This window comes from Schistocerca serialis, chromosome 6, assembly GCF_023864345.2.
Source record: "Schistocerca serialis cubense isolate TAMUIC-IGC-003099 chromosome 6, iqSchSeri2.2, whole genome shotgun sequence".
In the NCBI taxonomy this organism is placed as follows: domain Eukaryota; kingdom Metazoa; phylum Arthropoda; class Insecta; order Orthoptera; family Acrididae; genus Schistocerca; species Schistocerca serialis.
In genome coordinates, this window is record NC_064643.1 from 97909531 (window position 1) to 97928471 (window position 18941).

At 42.4% G+C, this 18941-nt stretch overlaps 1 protein-coding gene across 1 annotated transcript in view; it reads right to left on the bottom strand.

Moving 5' to 3' along the window:
• Positions 1 to 15871, bottom strand: part of LOC126484660 (transcription factor SOX-9-like) — a 176051-nt gene extending 160180 nt beyond the window's left edge. The window contains exon 1 of the mRNA XM_050108251.1: positions 15672 to 15871. Within this exon, the coding sequence (XP_049964208.1) occupies positions 15672 to 15871 (200 nt within the window). The remainder of the gene's footprint in view (positions 1 to 15671) is intronic.
• Positions 15872 to 18941: the final 3070 nt, after the last annotated feature.

An 18941-nucleotide genomic window follows, 5' to 3' on the forward strand; every position in this document is an offset into this window, starting at 1 on the left:
AAATCCCTTTTCTACGTATTAAATTTTTATATGCTTGATTAAGCGTGTAGATAATTTTGTATCATGTTTTACGGTAGTAAATTAAAATGTTTGTAATCACTGATTTCCTTTTGTAGTTTCACTAATCCCTTCATTAATATATCTGCGTGAGATGTGGAAACGAAACTCTAGTAATTTTCTTTTAACAAGACGTTATCCATTGTGCGACATCATCTCTCAAGTTTTCGTGACCTTATATGGAGCTTCCTCTCCGTGTACGTCACGGGGGATCGGATATGTAGCATCTTAGGGGTATGGCAAACCGGCACTCACAAAAATAAATAAAAGCGATTGAGACTTTTATTTTCACAATTATAAATTCAAAATTATAAATTCACTGATATCACTCATCAAAATACGTTGCAAAAGTAGGCACTCGCACGACTGAGTCGTTGACTTACCAGGGGAATAGATCTAGCTGCACTCTTGCTTACCTGAAACAAAAGAGAATAGACTATTAAAATGCAATGTTTCACAATATCTGAAAATATAAAAATGAAAATAATTTATTGTAACCTGCCTTTTCTCGTGTTATACTTTTTTTTAGCAGTAGTGATCTTATCTGACAGTATATTATGACTGTTTGGTAACGATAAACAATTGAAGTATATCAACTTGTTGTTAGGAAAATCAGTAGCTATTTTTGTAAAACATTTACAGAATATCCTCCCCATCCTGGATTTTGATATGGAGGCTGTTATCAATCCACTTACAAAAACAATTAGTACTGAAAAATGTACCTTGACATGTAATTATCATTTTTCGAAATCTTATTCGAAGTTTTAGAAGGAGTAAAAGATAGTATAGAGAACGCAGGTTTTCCTGTTATGAGCAATGGTGAACCACCAGAGAAAGCGTTGGAGACAGGCTGGAAGCTCCAGATCACCAGGAGCTCTCTCCTGTTGTCCACGCTGCCCTGGAATGGCAAACATCTGGTCTGACGTCACAGTTAGCTGTAACCCGCCACAAGACCGTTAGATACGCGTTCTGGTTATATTTCAGCATACAGACGCAACACTGCTCAACAGTCTGCAGAAATTCGTTATAAACGACAATTATGTCAACTTTTCCGACTACCGCATACAAGTATGTATAAAAGACTAGCGATAAAAAGAGGCGGAAGATATAAATGATATCTCTTCGGATATTCTAAAATTATTGGGGGAAGCGGCGACCGAACAATTATTGAAGCTGGTTAGCAAAATCTGTAAGACTGTTGAAATTCCATCAGAGTTTTGGAAAAAATATCATCCATACAATTCCGACATCAGCAAGAGCAGATAAGCGCGAGAACTATTGAGCAGTCAGCTTAAAAACCTTGTATGTCGAGTTGCTGACGAGAATATTATAGTATATAGAAGAATGGAAAAGAAAACTGAGGATTGGTTGGATGGCGATCAGTTTGGCTTTAGCAAACGTAACGGCAACACAGGGCAGTTCCGACGTTTCGTTTCATAATGAAAGCAAGACACGTTCAAATGATTTGTCGATCTGGGAGAAGCGTCCGATAATGCAAAAAGGCGCAAGATGTTCGAAATGTTCGAAAAATAGGTCGAATTTACAGGGAAACACGAGTAATTCGCATTATACACAAGAAAAGATAAAAAGAAAGATGGAGAATCAAGAGCGAAGTACTCGGATTAAGAATAGCGTAAGACACGGATGCAGTCTCTCGCTCCTATGGTCCAATCTATATATTGAAAAGCAATGACAAAAACAAAGAAATGTCGAAGAGTGGGATTAAAATTCAGAGTGGAAGGATATCAATGATAAGATTAATTTAATGATGACACTGCAATCCTCAGAGCAAGTGAGGCAGAATTCCAGGATCTGTTGAAGATAGAATGAACAGGCTACTGAACACAAAATACGGATTCAGAGTAAATGCAATGAAAAGTAGCAGACACGACAATATTGATAAACTTAACATCAGAATGAAAGACGACGAAGTAAAGTTACTCATCTGTCTTGGAACCAAAATTACACAGGCTGACGAAGGAAGGAGGATATAAGAAGAATACTATCACAAAGGGGGTACAATTCACTGAAACATGTGTGCTTGCATCAAACATAGGAATTAATACGAAGAAGAAATTTCTGACAATGTGCATTTGTGTATGGAAGTGAATCATGAATAAAGGCGCCCGATTAGGCGTAGGTTTCAATGATATCCAGACTGCACCTTGTTTTTCAAGTTCTTGCTTTTCATCTGGGGATTATCAGTAGCTGAAAGAACGTCATAATTAAAGACATACATCGAGCGGTATAGATGGTTCTACTCACAAAATATGCACAATGATCGTCGACTACTTCAGGAAATTTATTTCATTTACTAATTAAATGACATTAGTTTCGTCTGTTGTATTATGTGAGTGACTGTGGACGAAAATAACAAGTAAGTATGAGTGAACGTAGGAATCAGATTATCAACCTAGATAAGAAGACACTTACTTGAGGGGAATGTGATGACCGTAAGGTAGCCGGTTTCCGGTACTTTAGTAACGTGAAGTTCACTTCAGCTCTTCAAGCGAGTAAATATGGAATTCATTACATTGGAATTTTGTGTAAACTGATTTTGGAACAATGGTGGTCAAAAGAGGGAGATTACTTAATTGAATTGGTAACATTGCTTTTTTGTAGGTTGCATTTTAAATTACTTCGTAATTTACTAAACGGCTTTCTATTATCAAAAAATGGTGCAAATGGCTCTAAGCACTATGAGACTTAACATCTGAGGTCATCAGTCCCCTAGACTTAGAACTACTTAAACCTAACTAACCTAAGAACATCACATTCATCCATGCCCGAGGCAGGATTTGAACCTGCGACCGTAGCAGCAGCGCGGTTCCGGACTGAAGTGCCTAGAACCGCTCGGCCACACCGGCCGGCTTCCATTATCAATTAACAACTTTCTCATTAGGGTTATTGTTTTATCGTATTATATACTATCACCACATTATTTCCACTTGGTGAACTCTTTTACTGTAAGGGGTGATCAGAAAGTTACTGTTCAAAGACCGTGCAGCCAAGAATAGGTAAGACAATCAAGCAACCTCCCGGTCAGCCTTGAGGCAATCATCCCAGCGACGTTGTCCTGTTGCGTGAAAGTGCCCGCAACTGCCTGCTCCACATCCTCATGCGACATGAAACGCCGACTCTTCGAGGTCTTTTTTAAGGAACCCAAGGCTTGACAATAGCAAAGGAAGAGATCAGGACTATAGGGCGGGTCTCAAGTGTCTCCCACTTCAGCTGGCGTCATTTCTGCTTTACGACATTTGGGATATGGGGCGTGTGTTATCATGAACCAGCAGCACCACTTGTCGCTCACCATTCTACAGCGGTGATTTTCGTACAATGGTGACCTCTAGCAAATGCACGCCTCTTTGTATCTTAAACAACAGTTATACCGAAACACGCAGTAGCTTCATGACACAGTATTTGAACGTACAACATGTGACGTGTTACACTCTTAACGATATTTTTTGGTGCGTTCTTTTTCGCTTTCCTTTCTTCTTATATTGAACACAATGAAAAAGCTAGAACTTTTTATAAACAATATTTTTGTCTATTTGAGTTCTGAAAATCATTGCTAGCACAGTATCATTTTAAAAAACTTGACAATTAAGGGCTGTACTCAAATAGGAAGCTGATTGACTTTCGTGTTATTGGATCACTCAGAGAAGAGATCATCTGCGGGCTTTGGTACAGGGAGATGATTTCTGGCGTCCACCTCTGGGAGTTCGTAGCTAGGTCTTGTGATGCGAGTTCATGTAGCTCCTGATTTTCTTAAGAGTGTGCAATATTTGCTTTATGAAGAATTAGATTAATTCGTCAAAGTTTGTAATTGGTCGTGATTGACGTCTACGGAAATTTTGAGTAGTGTGGCGTGAGACTTTCTAACGAAAACCATGAATTTCGCGTATCGTGGCGTTTCCGTGAACTCTCAGGGTGTTTAAACATGATGAACTGCATAGGATTCAAACAAGCATTCGTCATAATTAAACATCTAATGCTTTTAGAAACTGCTTATTAACTGATAAACGCGCAGTTGTTTGAATAACAGCTAGTGTCTTCAAATCTTAAGGTGGCTTCTAGACAGAGAGAGAGAGAGAGAGAGAGAGAGAGAGAGAGAGAGAGAGAGAGAGAGAGAGAGAAAGCTGTAGATGTGAAACAGCTAGTATAAACTATGGTTATAACTAGGGCTGAATTGATAGCAAAAACTGGTGTACTCGAACTGATAATACAGAACAGATACTCTATTCAAGTACGATTCCTTCGTTCAATTGTTGCAGCTGGACCTTACGAAATGAACATGATTTATAGGGATGACACCATCAATTCTACGAGCCTCGTTAACACGTGTAATGCAGCTAGTTTTTTACGCTTCCGTACCTCAATCGATAAAAACGGAAGCGTTACTGAGTTCATTGTGCGTCTGACTGGTCGTCTGTCCGACTGTTCAAATCCTTTTGCTGAGGAACGGGTAGACGCATCAAGCTGAAGGCTATGTCACATACCAGCAACGCCCATAGTCCCTCGGCGACGCTAAAACGTGAAGCTTCTAAGTAAATGAAATCAAAAGACACGGCCATTTATATCACATATTTTGATGCAATCTCACTCACCAAAAGCTATAGGGTACTTCCTACTCGTTTAGAATAATGAATTGCAGCAAGAAGAAAGTTTTACAGTATAAATAAAGAAAAAAATCCAAAAATTGTTAATTTGTTATTATGCAACATGAAAAAAAATTCTTTCGTCATTTGTTATCCGACTTGAAGCTTGAAATTAAAACATTCTCGAAAGTGTTGGACTCTTAGGAACATGATATCTTCCCAGTATCAATATCGATAACAGGAAAAAATCGACATCACGATTCTTGGAATGGATAAACCGTCTATATAAACATGAGGGCTATTTGGAAGTAAGTCCGATGGGGTGTGAAATGGAAATCACAGTGAAAAAGCGATGAAGCTTTGCACAGATGCGTTAGTAGTGCCTCTGGCATGCCCGTCGATCGCGTCACTTCCTTCTTTTCAGTTCTGAGCACACAGTGAGCGCGCAAAGATGTTTAGAACAATAGTGTCTCCCGCTAAGTATGAGGAGCAACCCACATAGCTGTCACGCATTTCCTTCTGCATTACAATGCTCGACCACACACAGCAGGGGCAATGAAGATGCTCCTGCGGCTTTTTCGATGGGAAGTATTTGCTCATCCCCGATAGAGCCCGTAATTGGCGATCCCTGAGTTTCAGCTCTGCACACATGAACCGCTGGCTATGAAGATAATGTTTTGACACAGACAGCAGTCTACAGACCAGCGTAGAGAATTGGCAGGAAGTACAGGCCTTCTATGTTCAAATGTGTGTGAAATCTTATGGGACTTAACAGCTAAGGTCATCAGTCCCTAAGCTTACACACTACTTAACCTAAATTATCCTAAGGACGAACACACACACCCATGCCCGGGGGAGGACTCGAACCTCCGCCGGGGCCAGCGGCACAGTCCATGACTGCAGCGCCCCTGACTGCTCGGCTAATCCCGCGCGGTTGCCTTCTATGACGAAGGTATTGGAAAGTTGGTACAACGCTACGACAAATTCTGTATTCTGACATGATTTTCATTAGAACTGTGACTAAAACGTAATTTAAAAGTTTATTTGACACTACAATAGTGAAGCCACAGTGGCAGTCTATAAAACTTTTTCTTTAAAAAGATAAGGTTGCCTCACCTGTTTCAACGAACTATATCATCATTTTCAAATGTAAAAACGACGACGTACTTCGTTTAAACCGGTAACGCAGTGTCAAATCTTTAAGCTACGACAAATGTATAAATCGGAGCGGCTACTATGTTGAGAAGTAGCTGGAAGGTGTAGCTAATTGTTGCAAATAAAACATTTCATATTTTCACAGTGGTTTCCATTTTGTGACCCACCGGAACTTGCTTTCCGGATCGCCCTCGTAATTAAGTTTGTACGCAACCCACAGTGCGCGAGCCCTACTTGCGCCTGACCGATTATCTGTATGTACGTCGCTTCAGGGCAGATCGTGCTGCAGGAGAACTCACCAATGTATGTTCGATTTTAGCAGAAAGATGAGAGGGGCAGGGACACCGTATTATGAACTGAAGAAGATTGTTACGAATTGAGACTAGACATCAAGATGAACGGCTTTTTGAGATCAAGACTAATATTTAAATTTTTCGGGATCACGCACGAGGCGAGTACTTCATCGGTGAGAGCCAGTTGGCTGCGACAGGCAGGCCAGTAGAGCAGACTACAGTAAACTATAGAGTGGAGTGTGGCGGAGACGCGTGTGCCGGCCCGCATCAACACCGACTCAAAGGAAGGCCTCGGCGCTTGTTCGTGACGTCACGTCAGCTAGACACGGCGAACGCCAGATCTGTTGCAGGCATACTCATAATGGTGTTGTCTCCCTCTCTGACACAGGAAAATGTGAAACTATTGGCGGTAGTTGACCAACACACATTGTTCTGAGAGATTTCTGCAATCAATTAATCGTGCAATTCATTACACTTCTTAACAAATAGTGTACTCCTGAACTTAAGTTTCCACCTGTTTTAAGGATTGACGTACAAAAACAACTTCACGGTCCAGCAGCAACAGAATTCGTGCTTCTTTACATTATTTGTAAATCTGAGGAAGTTACGTTTCTACTGGGTTGCTTTTACAAGAAACTGTAAATATGTTGGTGCTCTTCTTTAGGTATCTTGGTTGACTATGGGGTGAGGAGCACTGTATGTTAATGAAATATCTTGCGATTCTACACGTTGGGGGAGGGGGTGGGGGACAGAAGAAGAGGCAAAAGAGAGATACTTGTTCTATCAAATAAAATTTTTTTATCTTATGAAGTTTCTCCTTTCAGTTGCCAGAGGGGAATATTTATCTTTTCTAATGTGCATGTTTAAAAAAGCTTAAGCTCAGCAGTGTTTTCGATGTATGAAGCTATTTTGTTTCCTGTTTAGAATTCCTGTAATCTTAATGACTGGCACCAGTTGGACATTTACACATGTAAATTAGTTCACGTTTCCAGTGACGAATTCAAACGAAAATAAATAAATAAATAAAAGAAACGAGTTCATTGTAAGCGGGTTGCGGTAAGTTTCGATAGCAAAATGCATCAAGTAAATATAGTTACTTGAATGTAAAATTTCCGTAGCTTGCAATGCGGCAAAGCATCTTCTCATATTGATCTACGTTTGTTTCGACAGGATTCAGTAATACAGAACTATGATCTTCATTTGTAGCTTTACGATAGTAAGAAAATCTTTCATCTAAATAAAACTGCAGAATGCAAAACAATATCAAACATTTTTCCCAAAAATAAGAGATTTATAGTGATAAGCACGCCCAGGCGTTTCTGCCTGCAACAGACGTGGCGTTCGCCGTGCCTAGCTGACGTGACGTCACGAACAAGCGCCGAGGCCTTCCTTTGAGTCGGTGTTGCCCGCACTCGACTCCAGCACGACACACGGCGAGGGCGGCCGCGCGCGCAGCCCACCGTAATTCATGAAGTGCGCCGCAAGACGGGGCGGTGGGGGGGGGGGGGGGGGCTGGCAGTTTACTGCTAATGGGGGGCCAGATAGCTGCCCGCGCCTAGCTGCCCCCCTGCTAACCAGGCGCGCCATTACCGTTCATTACGGCGTCTGCCCGACAGTTAATAGACTGGAAGGCAAGGCGAGCCGAGCCGAGAGCCCAGGGTAGGCATGGCCCGTCTGCCGCCTCTCGCACCTCTAGCCGCCCCCTAAAGTACCGACCTACTGTGCGTCCAGCGCTGCGTGGTGATAAGCTGCCGGCCCCTACCTCACTTGGAAGCTGCGCTCCCATCAAATGGGAAGAAACGCATTGTCACCAATGCCGCTTGGTTGACTACGTTACATAATTAATATTTGTGCAGCCTAGTTCTGGCAAAGTGCAGGGTGCCGCAGGGTTCGTGTTAGGTCCGCTGTTTTCTTGATGTTTACCAATCATTTGCTGCTAGACGCTACAGATGATTCAAACGCTTTTTAACAACTTTTTTTATGCGTTGACCACGCTTATGTTATTTCCTAATACACCTTATGCGTTCCGACGTTGTGAAATGCTCGAAGTCAGTATTATTGAGGCGTAGCGCCGCATACCGATCATGCCTTGGAGGCGGTTAAATGGGAGATGTGTCTCAGAGCTGGATGGTGACAGATGGCGACGCGAGACTGGGCGCCCACGTGGTTTATATATCAGCCGATAGAGTACAATATTGGATAGGGGACTGATTTAGTTTCGATTGTGCCCACTAGAGTGCACTAAAGTAATAGAATGTTTTTCATAAACTTTTCTAGTATTTTCATAAAGTGTTATTATGTCTTTTTCTGTAGGTAAAATGTTATAAATGTGTTTTAGCAGTATGAATGACGCGTGAGTGTGGTTTAAGGTTAATATGAAGATAATTGTTTAACGAGTTATGTAGTGGAATTTAGTGCGGGAACATTTCGAAGAAGTTTGGATATGGACAAAGGGGATTTTTGTAGAATATATTTGTAAAGTAAGTTTATGGTAAAGGGAAAGTTAATTCAGGTATAAATAACAATAGTAAATAACTTTATGCATTAACAAAACTTTAGCGTATTAGATAATTACGTCGGTAAAAAGTGCAGTCGTTAGGTTTACTATTTTGCGATTGATTATTGATGAAAAGCGCGGACTGACGCGGGAGAATGTTGTTTTGCTATTGGCTGTTGAGTAAACTGACTAAAGCAACATTCTTCGCGCGCCTTACTCTGCTGGTAGAGAAGACTGAGAGTATTCTAGGGAGGAGTCTGAACCTAGCCACGAAACAGTTCGGACGTGTGTAATAGTAGTAGTTCCGATGGAAACGATAAGTTGCCGGATCTAGCATTGTTTCATACATCAAAACTGTTGTAAAGTGACGGCATAATTATTCCGGTGGGTGTCTAGAAATTTCGGAATTTTTATTCCGCGTGGGGTATTGAGCAGGTCGGTGGCTAAAAACTGTGACCGCATTAGGTACCGACAGACTTAATATTTGGCGAGCATTCTCAACCAAAAACAATACGTATTTTTGTAGCTATTACGTTTTCGGGAAATGCAACACCATAAACTTGCTAAACTGAGTGAAAGGGATAGTGAGTGACTGCGTTAAGACTAGCACGGGGTTGGCAGTGATACTTGTTCATCTAAGTTTCAAAATATATTAATTAAGGAAAAAATTTCCAACCTTTCATTTCGTGTGAAAACTTTCTCACGAAACGTAGATTTAGTGACTTTAATTGCAGCCTGGTTCACCTCGAAGTACAGTAGGTTTCGCTCGGCTTCCCTACTGATGATCTGCTGAGACAAAGTTCACAGGCAGGTAAAGGCACGGAAAGAACCGCGCGCCGCCGCATTATGTCAATCACATAAAATTGTTCCTTAGATACCTTGTATCGTGTCAACATTCACAATCAACAAGGGCAAACAGTTGAGAATTTTGACAACAACAATTAAATCTTTTTGCTAGTCTGCCCTTCTTGCTACGAAACTACCGAGTTTGTAAGGGTTTCCCTCACGAGAAAATTTAAGGTAATAATCTTAGCGAAATAGCCAACTACGCAGGTGGAGTTTTACCAAACGGGTAGAATGTGGGAACGAATTCGTATTGTCCCAAATTTTTGTACGGTAGTAGCAGGAAGTTCCATCAACTATACTAAAAGTCTTGACCAGATGGGTCTAAGTGTACGAGTTTGGGATGCCTTTGAATGTCACTTTTGTACGTTTCTCTCCTATATCCCAAAGCCCGAGTCCTCTAGCGAAAAAAATTTAACTAACTCGTTCATTTTTTCTCTAGAACTACTAGTTTGGGCGAAGAGGGCAAGAGGATATTGAAAATCTCACCTTATACTCATGCGCTGGAGCTTAGGTGGGTTTTCAAAAATTCTCAAATGTATGTGAATTCCTAAGGACCAAACTGCGTACACACTACTTAAACTATCTTAAACTAACTTATGCTAAGACCAGCGCACACACACACGCACACACACACACACATGCACGAGGGAGGACTCGAACCTCCGACGGGAGGGGTCGCGCAACCCGCGACATGACGCCTAAAACCATGCGGCCACTCCCCGCGGCATAGGTGGTTTTTGTCTGAAGTACTGTAGCTTCCAAACTTGACAGACCACAAGTATACTGTATCAAATTGTTCACCTCTGCTTCTCTACACCATTGTGTTATTTTTTAAACAGTCAACGTTTCCACCTTGTATATTATCGCATGGTGTTGTATTCTGGGGAAACTACGCTCTCATCAAGATTATTTTTAGCCCAGTAAAGGGAAGTCAGACAGATTTTCGGTGTCTGATCGCCAACTTCATATGCGCCATTCTATAGCTGACTCGGAATTCTAACTTCGTCATCCCTGTACATATAATTCATCATGAGATTTCTTGTTACCAGCGCTAACTCATTCAGAAGAACCTCCAAAATTCATTCAGTGAATATTACACAGGGAAACAATAAGCACTTCGATAAAATTGTACGGAAGGGTGTGCACTAATCAGTAGGTTTCATTTACAGTAAGCTATCAATAGAACTGAAAAATGTGACTGATAAACGTCAAATATCCATATCCAAGTTGAAAGATCTCTTTGTGGCACACACCTTCAATTACGCACAGTTGTTCAATTTTTTCTGTAATGTGTAAAAATGTAAACGTTGTATCGCATTGTTGCATGCGATATATATCAGATTGTTGGTTGTTTTTTCTCTGCGTTGAGCAGTCTCCCCACAGACACCTCACATAATTTACTACCTGCCGTTTTGGACACGGTCGTAACTGCACCAATAAGTGGGCGACCCTGTAAGTATGAACTACCGTTTTTGTGTCCCCGCATCTACACTGAACGCCTGATCTGCTGCTCAGGTGAAAATAAGCATTAATGGCTTGCTCTTGCCGCATGTACTTGGAGGTACTACCCGACATAAAAACATACCACTTGTAATAGCTAGAAACATTAGTCTGGAAACGATGTAAATACAGGTGTTCAAAAAAATGGTTCAAATGGCTCTGAGCACTATGGGACTTAACATCTGTGGTCATCAGTCCCCTAGAACTTAGAACTACTTAAACCTAACGAACCTAAGGACATCACACACATCCATGCCCGAGGCAGGATTCGAACCTGCGACCGTACCAGTCGCGCGGTTCCGGACTGAGCGCCTGAACCGCTAGACCACCGCGGCTGGCAAATACAGGTGTAATGCTGTCCAGTACACCTTCTTCAGTCACCAATAGAAATATCTGCTTTTATACACTTTACACCCACACACTACTTAAAGTAACTTAAACTAACTTATGCTAAAAACAACACACAGCCATGCACGAGAGAGTACTCGAACCTCCGGCGGGAGTGGGCAGCCATGTGTATTTGTGGAATGTGGGTGAGTGTAATGGATGAATGTATAGTGTAGTGTTATGTCTGTGTTACATCATGAAGAGAGAGGGTGAAAGCTGGTGCCAGGACACAGCCTATTCCTCTCGAATAGCAGAAAGGGTGTTGTCGAGCTTAACATCCTCATCTGACAGATGCATCATCATCAAGTGTCCCAGGCCCTTACTTCGTAAGACACGGCGAAGAAGTCTGGAAGTTCATCCAGGACATCGACGCGCGAAGACTAGTCACCGGGAACCTTGTGCCACCTTCTCTCCTCCCCGTGTCACCAAAATAATGGCAGTGAAAATTTCATCCACCACCAGAATTCAAACAGGTGTACCTCCAAGTCTAGCGACACTGCACAGGCTTCGTTAGCGACCTCGGCTGCAGAGGCTGTAATGATTTATTTACTTGTAAACTCTATTTATCGTGTTTTATTAATTCTTTAATTCTTTTGTTCAGAGGTTTTCTAATTCGAATTCTACAAACTATGTAAACATTCGTTCCATGACCAAGCAGTTTTGTGTCACGTCGTTTCACGGGAACAGATAAATAAATAAATAAATTAATTAATAACTAGACTCACTCGTTTAGTGTAACGCACAGCCCGCTAGCTTTGTGAGGATAGGATCTGAGCCAGATCTGCATCGAACCTGCGCGCCGGTTTAAAGACATCTGGTCTGGCACAGAGGCCACCTTTAGTGTGGTTCTAGACGGTTTTCCACACTCGCGTAGGTAAATTTTGGGCTGTTCTCCAGTCTTCGCCCCAGAAAATACCACTCACGCCGAACGGAGTTAGCATGATTCACGGGACAGGTGGGGCACACGATTCCTTCCCTCGAGTTAACTGATGATCGTGGCGGCAGAAAATGCATCCGGCCACAGATCTAAAATAATACAAACCTGCAAAATTATGAAAATCGGCGGACCCCGTACGACGGTATTAACGCTGTGAAAGAGAGAGAGAGAGAGAGAGAGAGAGAGAGAGAGAGAGAGAGAGAGAGAGAGAGAGCGAGAGAGAGAGAGAGCGTCGAAGTAAAAGCTCGCTTGTGGTATGTAATAGCACTCTGTAAAACACTTGTTTTACTCTTGGTCGTGTTGAGCACCACAGCTGACATTAATGATAAAGATTAATGAAAGTCGCCTCAGCTACATTGTTACACATTTATTCTGTTACGATCGGTTTCGTTCGTTGAACATATTCAGGTTTCAGCTGAAGTCATGATATAAATGGTCTGGTTTTTGTATCTTATGTTAAATCAAAAATCCAAAGAAACTGATCATAAACATTCTGCCGGCCCCCTGACGAAAGTGTGGCGAGACTATCAAAGGGGTAGGGGTGGTGATGTAAGTCAAGTGTAGCTCACGACACTGGAATTCCCAAATTTTATTTATCCAGCACTTGGAATGCAAGCACATAGTCGCTTACAACAACTTTACACGTAATTTCAAACATTTGAGAAACTTTTTATCGGTGGTAACCTCAAGAAAATGACGAAGAGGAAAGTTTTCCGCTTACTAGACTTTCGGTGTCAATGCGGTAAAACTGACGCATGAGACATGCAGTTTTAATTTATTGCTTTTTTATTCCCTGACTGTATACACGACAAAGTTTGCAAACAGTATTCACATATACCACTTATTATACGTACAAAATTATGTAACTGTGCGATATGCAGTTCAGTGGATATGACATCGCAAATACTGAGACGTGTGAAAAACTGCTGCATCATGCATTACGTTTAACTTTACTGCTTCTCTACTACTACCTTCATTCACAAAAAATTTCGCACACAGTATCCACATATGCCACTGATTGTACCTACAAAATTCTATCATGACTAAATGGCTCTGAGCACTATGGGACTTCTCAGGTCATCAGTCCCCTAGAACTTAGAACCACTTAAACTTAACTCAACTAACCTAAGGACATCACACACAGCCATGCCCAAGGCAGGATTCGAACCTGCGACCGTATCGGTCGCGCGGTGCCCGACTGTAGCGCCTAGAACCGCTCGGCCACTCCAGCCGGCAAAATTATATCATACTACGACTCATAGCTCAGGAGACATGACGTCATAAACAATGAGATGCGTGAAATACAGCCGTATCGTGCATGGCGCTTTAATTTGTTAAGTCTTCAGACTGTTCAGGAGATTTGACGTCATTTATACTGATCTGCGTGAATACGAAATATGTATAGAAATATACGAGTACAATGAAGCATCAAAAAATTGGTATAACCACACGTATTCAAATACATATAAATGGAAGCAGGCAGAATACGGCGCTACGGTCGGCTACGTTTATATAAGAAAACAGGTGCCTGGTGCAATTGTTAGATTGCTTACTGCTCCTACAACGGCTTGTTGTAAAGATTTAAGTGAGTCTGAACTTGGTGTTATAGTCGGCGCACGAGCGATTGGACACATCTCCGAAGTAGTGATGAAGTGGGGATTTTTCTGTACGACCATGTCACGAGTGTACTGTGAATGTCAGGAATCCGGTAAAACATCAAATCTCCGACATCGCTGCATCCGGAGAAAGATCCTGCAAGAACGGGACCAACGACGACTGAAGAGAATCGCACAACGTGACAGATGTGCAACCCTTCCGCAAATTGCTGCACATTTCAGTGTTAGACCATCAACAAGCGTTAATGTGCGAACAATTCAACGGAACGTCATCGATATGGGATTTCGGACACGAAGGCCCACTCGTGTACCCCTGATGGCACAAATCTTTATCCGGGTTCGATTCCCGAGGGGGTGGGGGGGGGTGGGGAGGTGGTTAGGGATTTTTCACCTGCCTCGAGATGACTGGGTGTTTGTGTTTTCCTCATCATTTCATCATCAGTCATGAAAGTGGCGAGATTGGACTGAGCAAAGGTTGGGCATTTGTACGGGCGCTGATAACCGCGCAGTTGAGCATCCCGAAAACCAAACAGCATCATCATCTTCATCATCATCAAATCTTTATGCCTCACCTGGGCCCGTCAACACAGACATTGGACTGTTGATGACTGGAAACATGTTGCCTTCTCGAACAAGTCTCGTTTCAGATTGTACCTAGCGGATGGACGTGTACGGGTATGGAGACAACGTTATGAATGCATGGACCCTGCATGTCAGCAGGGGGACTGTTCAAGCTGGTGGAGGCTCTGTAATGGTATGGGAGGTGTGCAGTTGGAGTGATATGGGACCCATGATACGCCTGGATACGACTCTGACAGGGGACACGTACGTGAGCATCGTGTCTGAACACCTGCATCCATTCATATTCATCGTGCATTCCGACGCACTTGGGCAATTCCCGCAGGACAATGCAACACTCCACAGGTCCAGAATTGCTACAGAGTGGCTCAAGGAATACTCTTCTGAGTTTAAACACTTCCGCTGAACATTATTGAGCATACCTGGGATGCCTTGCAACGTGCTATTCAGAAGAGATCTCCACCCAGTCGTACTCTTACGGATTTACGGACAGCTCTGCGAGATTCATGGTGTCAGTTCCCTCCAGCACTACTTCAGACATTAGTCAAGTCGACTCCACGTCGTGTTGCAGCACTTCTGGGTGCTCCCGGGGGCTCTATGCGATACTGGGCAGGTGTATGTTTCTTTGGCTCTTCAGTGTATGTGACATGTGCGTACTCTCGCGAAGTCATGAGTAAATATCACCTCCTACACCCCTGGGTCGATTTCACCCTAACTTGGTACATATACTACTTACTGTCTCGAATGGAATACCGTAATGGTAAGAACCACCACCTTACTGTTAGGGTGGGGTGATCACTTGCTCATGGTGAGAGAAGATGGGGTGGAGGATATGGAGAGAGAGGGAGAAGGAAGAGACGAACACAGGTAGGGGAAGGAGGAGCTGATCGCAGAGAGGGGGAGGAGGAAGTGGGCAGAGGGGGGAGAACGGGTAAGGGGGAAGTAGGCAGGGAGAGGGGGTCGAATACAGCACCAAAAAACTGCCAGCGTGCTACTCTAAGGGATCGTGTAACATTTTGTTGTGTGAGTTTATTACTTATTGCTAATTTAATTGAGGAACATTTGTGCACAGAAGCAGTAGTTGGTAAACCCAATTTTTTGAGCAACATTTCTCAACGGCGATGAGTTATGAAACAGAACAGTAAGAAGAACAATTGCGAATAGAAAAAAAAAAAAATCGGGACTTTAATTTGAGACGGCTATTACGGCAACAGCAGAGGTATTTCCCGCGCGCCGGCACGCATCGCGAACGCGTGCACGCGCGCCGCCGCCGGCAATCTCCGGGCCGTCAGCGCGGCCCGCCATCCATCACCCGCTAATGACGTCACGCCGGCGCCCGCTGCGCCGAAAGCTCGCTCCGCGTTCCGTGCTCCGCCGAAAAGGTGCGCCTGCGCCGGCGCCTCCATCTGAAACCGTATTCTGCGCGGCCGGTGCAGCGACCGTGAAAGCCACCCACGCCAGGAACGGAGAAGGAATTCTCTTCCCGCGTTTATTTTTTCCTCTTCATACTTTCATTACATTAATGTTATTTACCTTATTCGACACACAGTGTATTCCAGAATGTGCTTATAGATATAACTTGGAAAATAATAAGCGAAAGCAATATTTACATTTCCTGACAAAATTAAATTGAAGCTCCGAGAAGGGGGCAAGGAATCGAAATGGAACTTTACACATTACGTTATTTCAGTGATTAGAAAATCGAGTGCAAGTTGCAAATAGAACGCGCTCGTCAGTATGAGATTGGACCCCCCCCCCCCCCACAACCCGCCCCTCCTGGCATGGAACCAAACACTGATCGCGTGGGAAGGCCGTCATAAAACCGTTGTTTCCTCTGCTGAGGGTAGGTGACCGATAACTGTCAATTGTTAGAGGGCTGCAGTGCACACATCGTGTAAACAGGAATCCATGAGACCATTTAATATACGCTGGACCTATCCTAACGCAACGATTGTTGGATATCACGATTCAGGATGAGTAAGTGCCTGAATATGACACCAATGTAGTGTCGGAACTAGCCACGTAGTTACACTATTGGCCATTAAAATTGCTGCACCAAGAAGAAACGCAGATAATAAACGGGTATTCATTGGACAAATAAATTATACTAGAACTGACATTTTAATATATATATATATATATATATATATATATATATAATATTTATTATGTAAAATGAATGGATGAAAATGGGGAAGAAATGGCTTTAAATATTTTTGTTATTTACTCTTTCAGTACGGACTTTGTTGTAGAATCCTTTTTTTTACGTGTGGTAATAAAAATTCATTTAGACAGAATTAAGCACATTTAAAATTACGTGAACTTTAGCAACCCTCTCATGCTGATAAATTCAAACTAACTGATTAATAACATTTATGACTTTGAAAATTATTTAAATAAAATTTTTTTTACGTATTTCTGCCTCGGCACACATTTTCTAAATGCAGTGCGTTTTTAAATATTTACTGAATTCTTTCCCGGCGTTAGTTATGGAACACAAGACTGTCTCTGTTAGCATAAAATGGTTAAATATCGCCAAGCCGACCTGAACGTTTAATCATCACTGACAAAACACACTTCACTATACGTTTAAGTTATTTGCTTTAGAAATTGAAAGAACCAATAGATTAACAACTTCAACGTTAATTATCCGCCTATGAATGCACAAATGTAAAACCAGTAATAAATTCAGTCAGCCTCAGGATCGCTGTAAAAGAAAAATATTTCGTAATTCACTGCTAATTTTACCTGCTCCCGATTTACGGGTTTGGTTAATTTTATAGCGGAACAATTTTTTAAATGTGCCGCCGCTCCAAATCGTTAGGGTCGCGGCACAGCCCAACAACACCAAAGATAATCGCTAAAAGTGCTGAAAATTCTTTAAAGAAATATTATTGATGACATGGGCAAGCTAATTTTCATTAGTAATACACAATTTTGATGAATTATAATGTATTTAGACCACAACAATAATTAAAATTACATATCTTTATAATTTCTCCTCTAATGGCGGCTGAAGACAGATACAGACAAAAGAAGTCTACTCATGCATATAATGCTACGTCACAGGTTCCTCTCTATCTCAGCTCTCCAGCAGTACGACAAAGAATGCACATTATGTAGTGCTATTTATACTATTGCTGATTATTAATATCTCTTTGTAATCTTACAACATTTTTTTCCTCTCTGGCTATATTTTACATTTTTTCATCACAGATATTAATATATTTCGTAATTACATTATGAGTACAGAAATATTACGATCATAAATACATCGAGAATATTATTACAGAAAATATTACAATAATAACCAACGTCATTTATACAAAATTAAATAACATATTTTTTGTTAAACAATTACAGTACATACAAATTGCTTCATAGCGGCGTACATAGTACAATTAAACGTCATGTCAGTTTATTAACAGTGTGTGTGCTGCCAGGGAACGTTAAAACATGTGAAAACATTTTCACGCAATTTGGGTGCATAGATCCTGAGAAATCAGTACCCAGAACAACCACCTCTGGCCGTAATAACGGCCTTGATACGCCTGGGCCTTGAGTCAAACAGAGCTTGGATAGCGTGTACACGTACAGCTGCCCATGCAGCTTCAAGACGATACCACAGTTCATGAAGAGTAGTGACTGGCGTGTTGTGACGAGCCAGTTGCTCGGCCACCATTGACCAGACGTTTTCAACTGGTGAGAGATGTTGAGAATGTGCTGGCCAGGGCAGCAGTCGAACATTTTCTGTATCCAGAAAGGCCTGTAAAGGGCCTGCAACATGCGGTCGTGCATTATCCTGCTGAAATGTAGGGTTTAGCAGGGATCGAAAGCAGGGTAGAGCCACGGGTCGTAACACATCTGAAATGTAACGTCCACTATTCAAAGTGCCGTCAATGCGGACAAGAGGTGGCCGAGACGTGTAACCAATGGCACCCCATGCCATCACGCCGGGTGATACGCTAGTATGGCGATGACGAATACACGCTTCCAATGTGCGTTCACCGCGATGTCACCAAACACGGATGCGACCATTATAATGCTGTAAACATAACCTGGATTCATACGAAAAAATGACGCTTTGCCATTCGTGCATCCAGGTTCGTCCTTGAGTACACCATCGCATGTGCTCCTGTCTGTGATGCAGCGTCAAGGGTAACCGCTGCCATGGTCTCCGAGCTGATAGTCCATGCTGCTGCAAACGTCGTCGAACTGTTCGTGCAGATGGATGTTGTCTTGCAAACGTCCCCCTCTGTAGACTCAGGGATCGAGACGTGGCTGCACGATCCGTTACAGCCAGGCGGATAAAATGCCTGTCATCTCGGCTGCTATTACCCTCCTGAACCCACCGATTCCGTATTCTGCTAACAGTCATTGGATCTCGGTCAACGCGAGCAGCAATGTCGTGATACGATAAACCGCAATCGCGATAGGCTACAATCCGACCTTTATCAAAGTCGGAAACGTGATGGT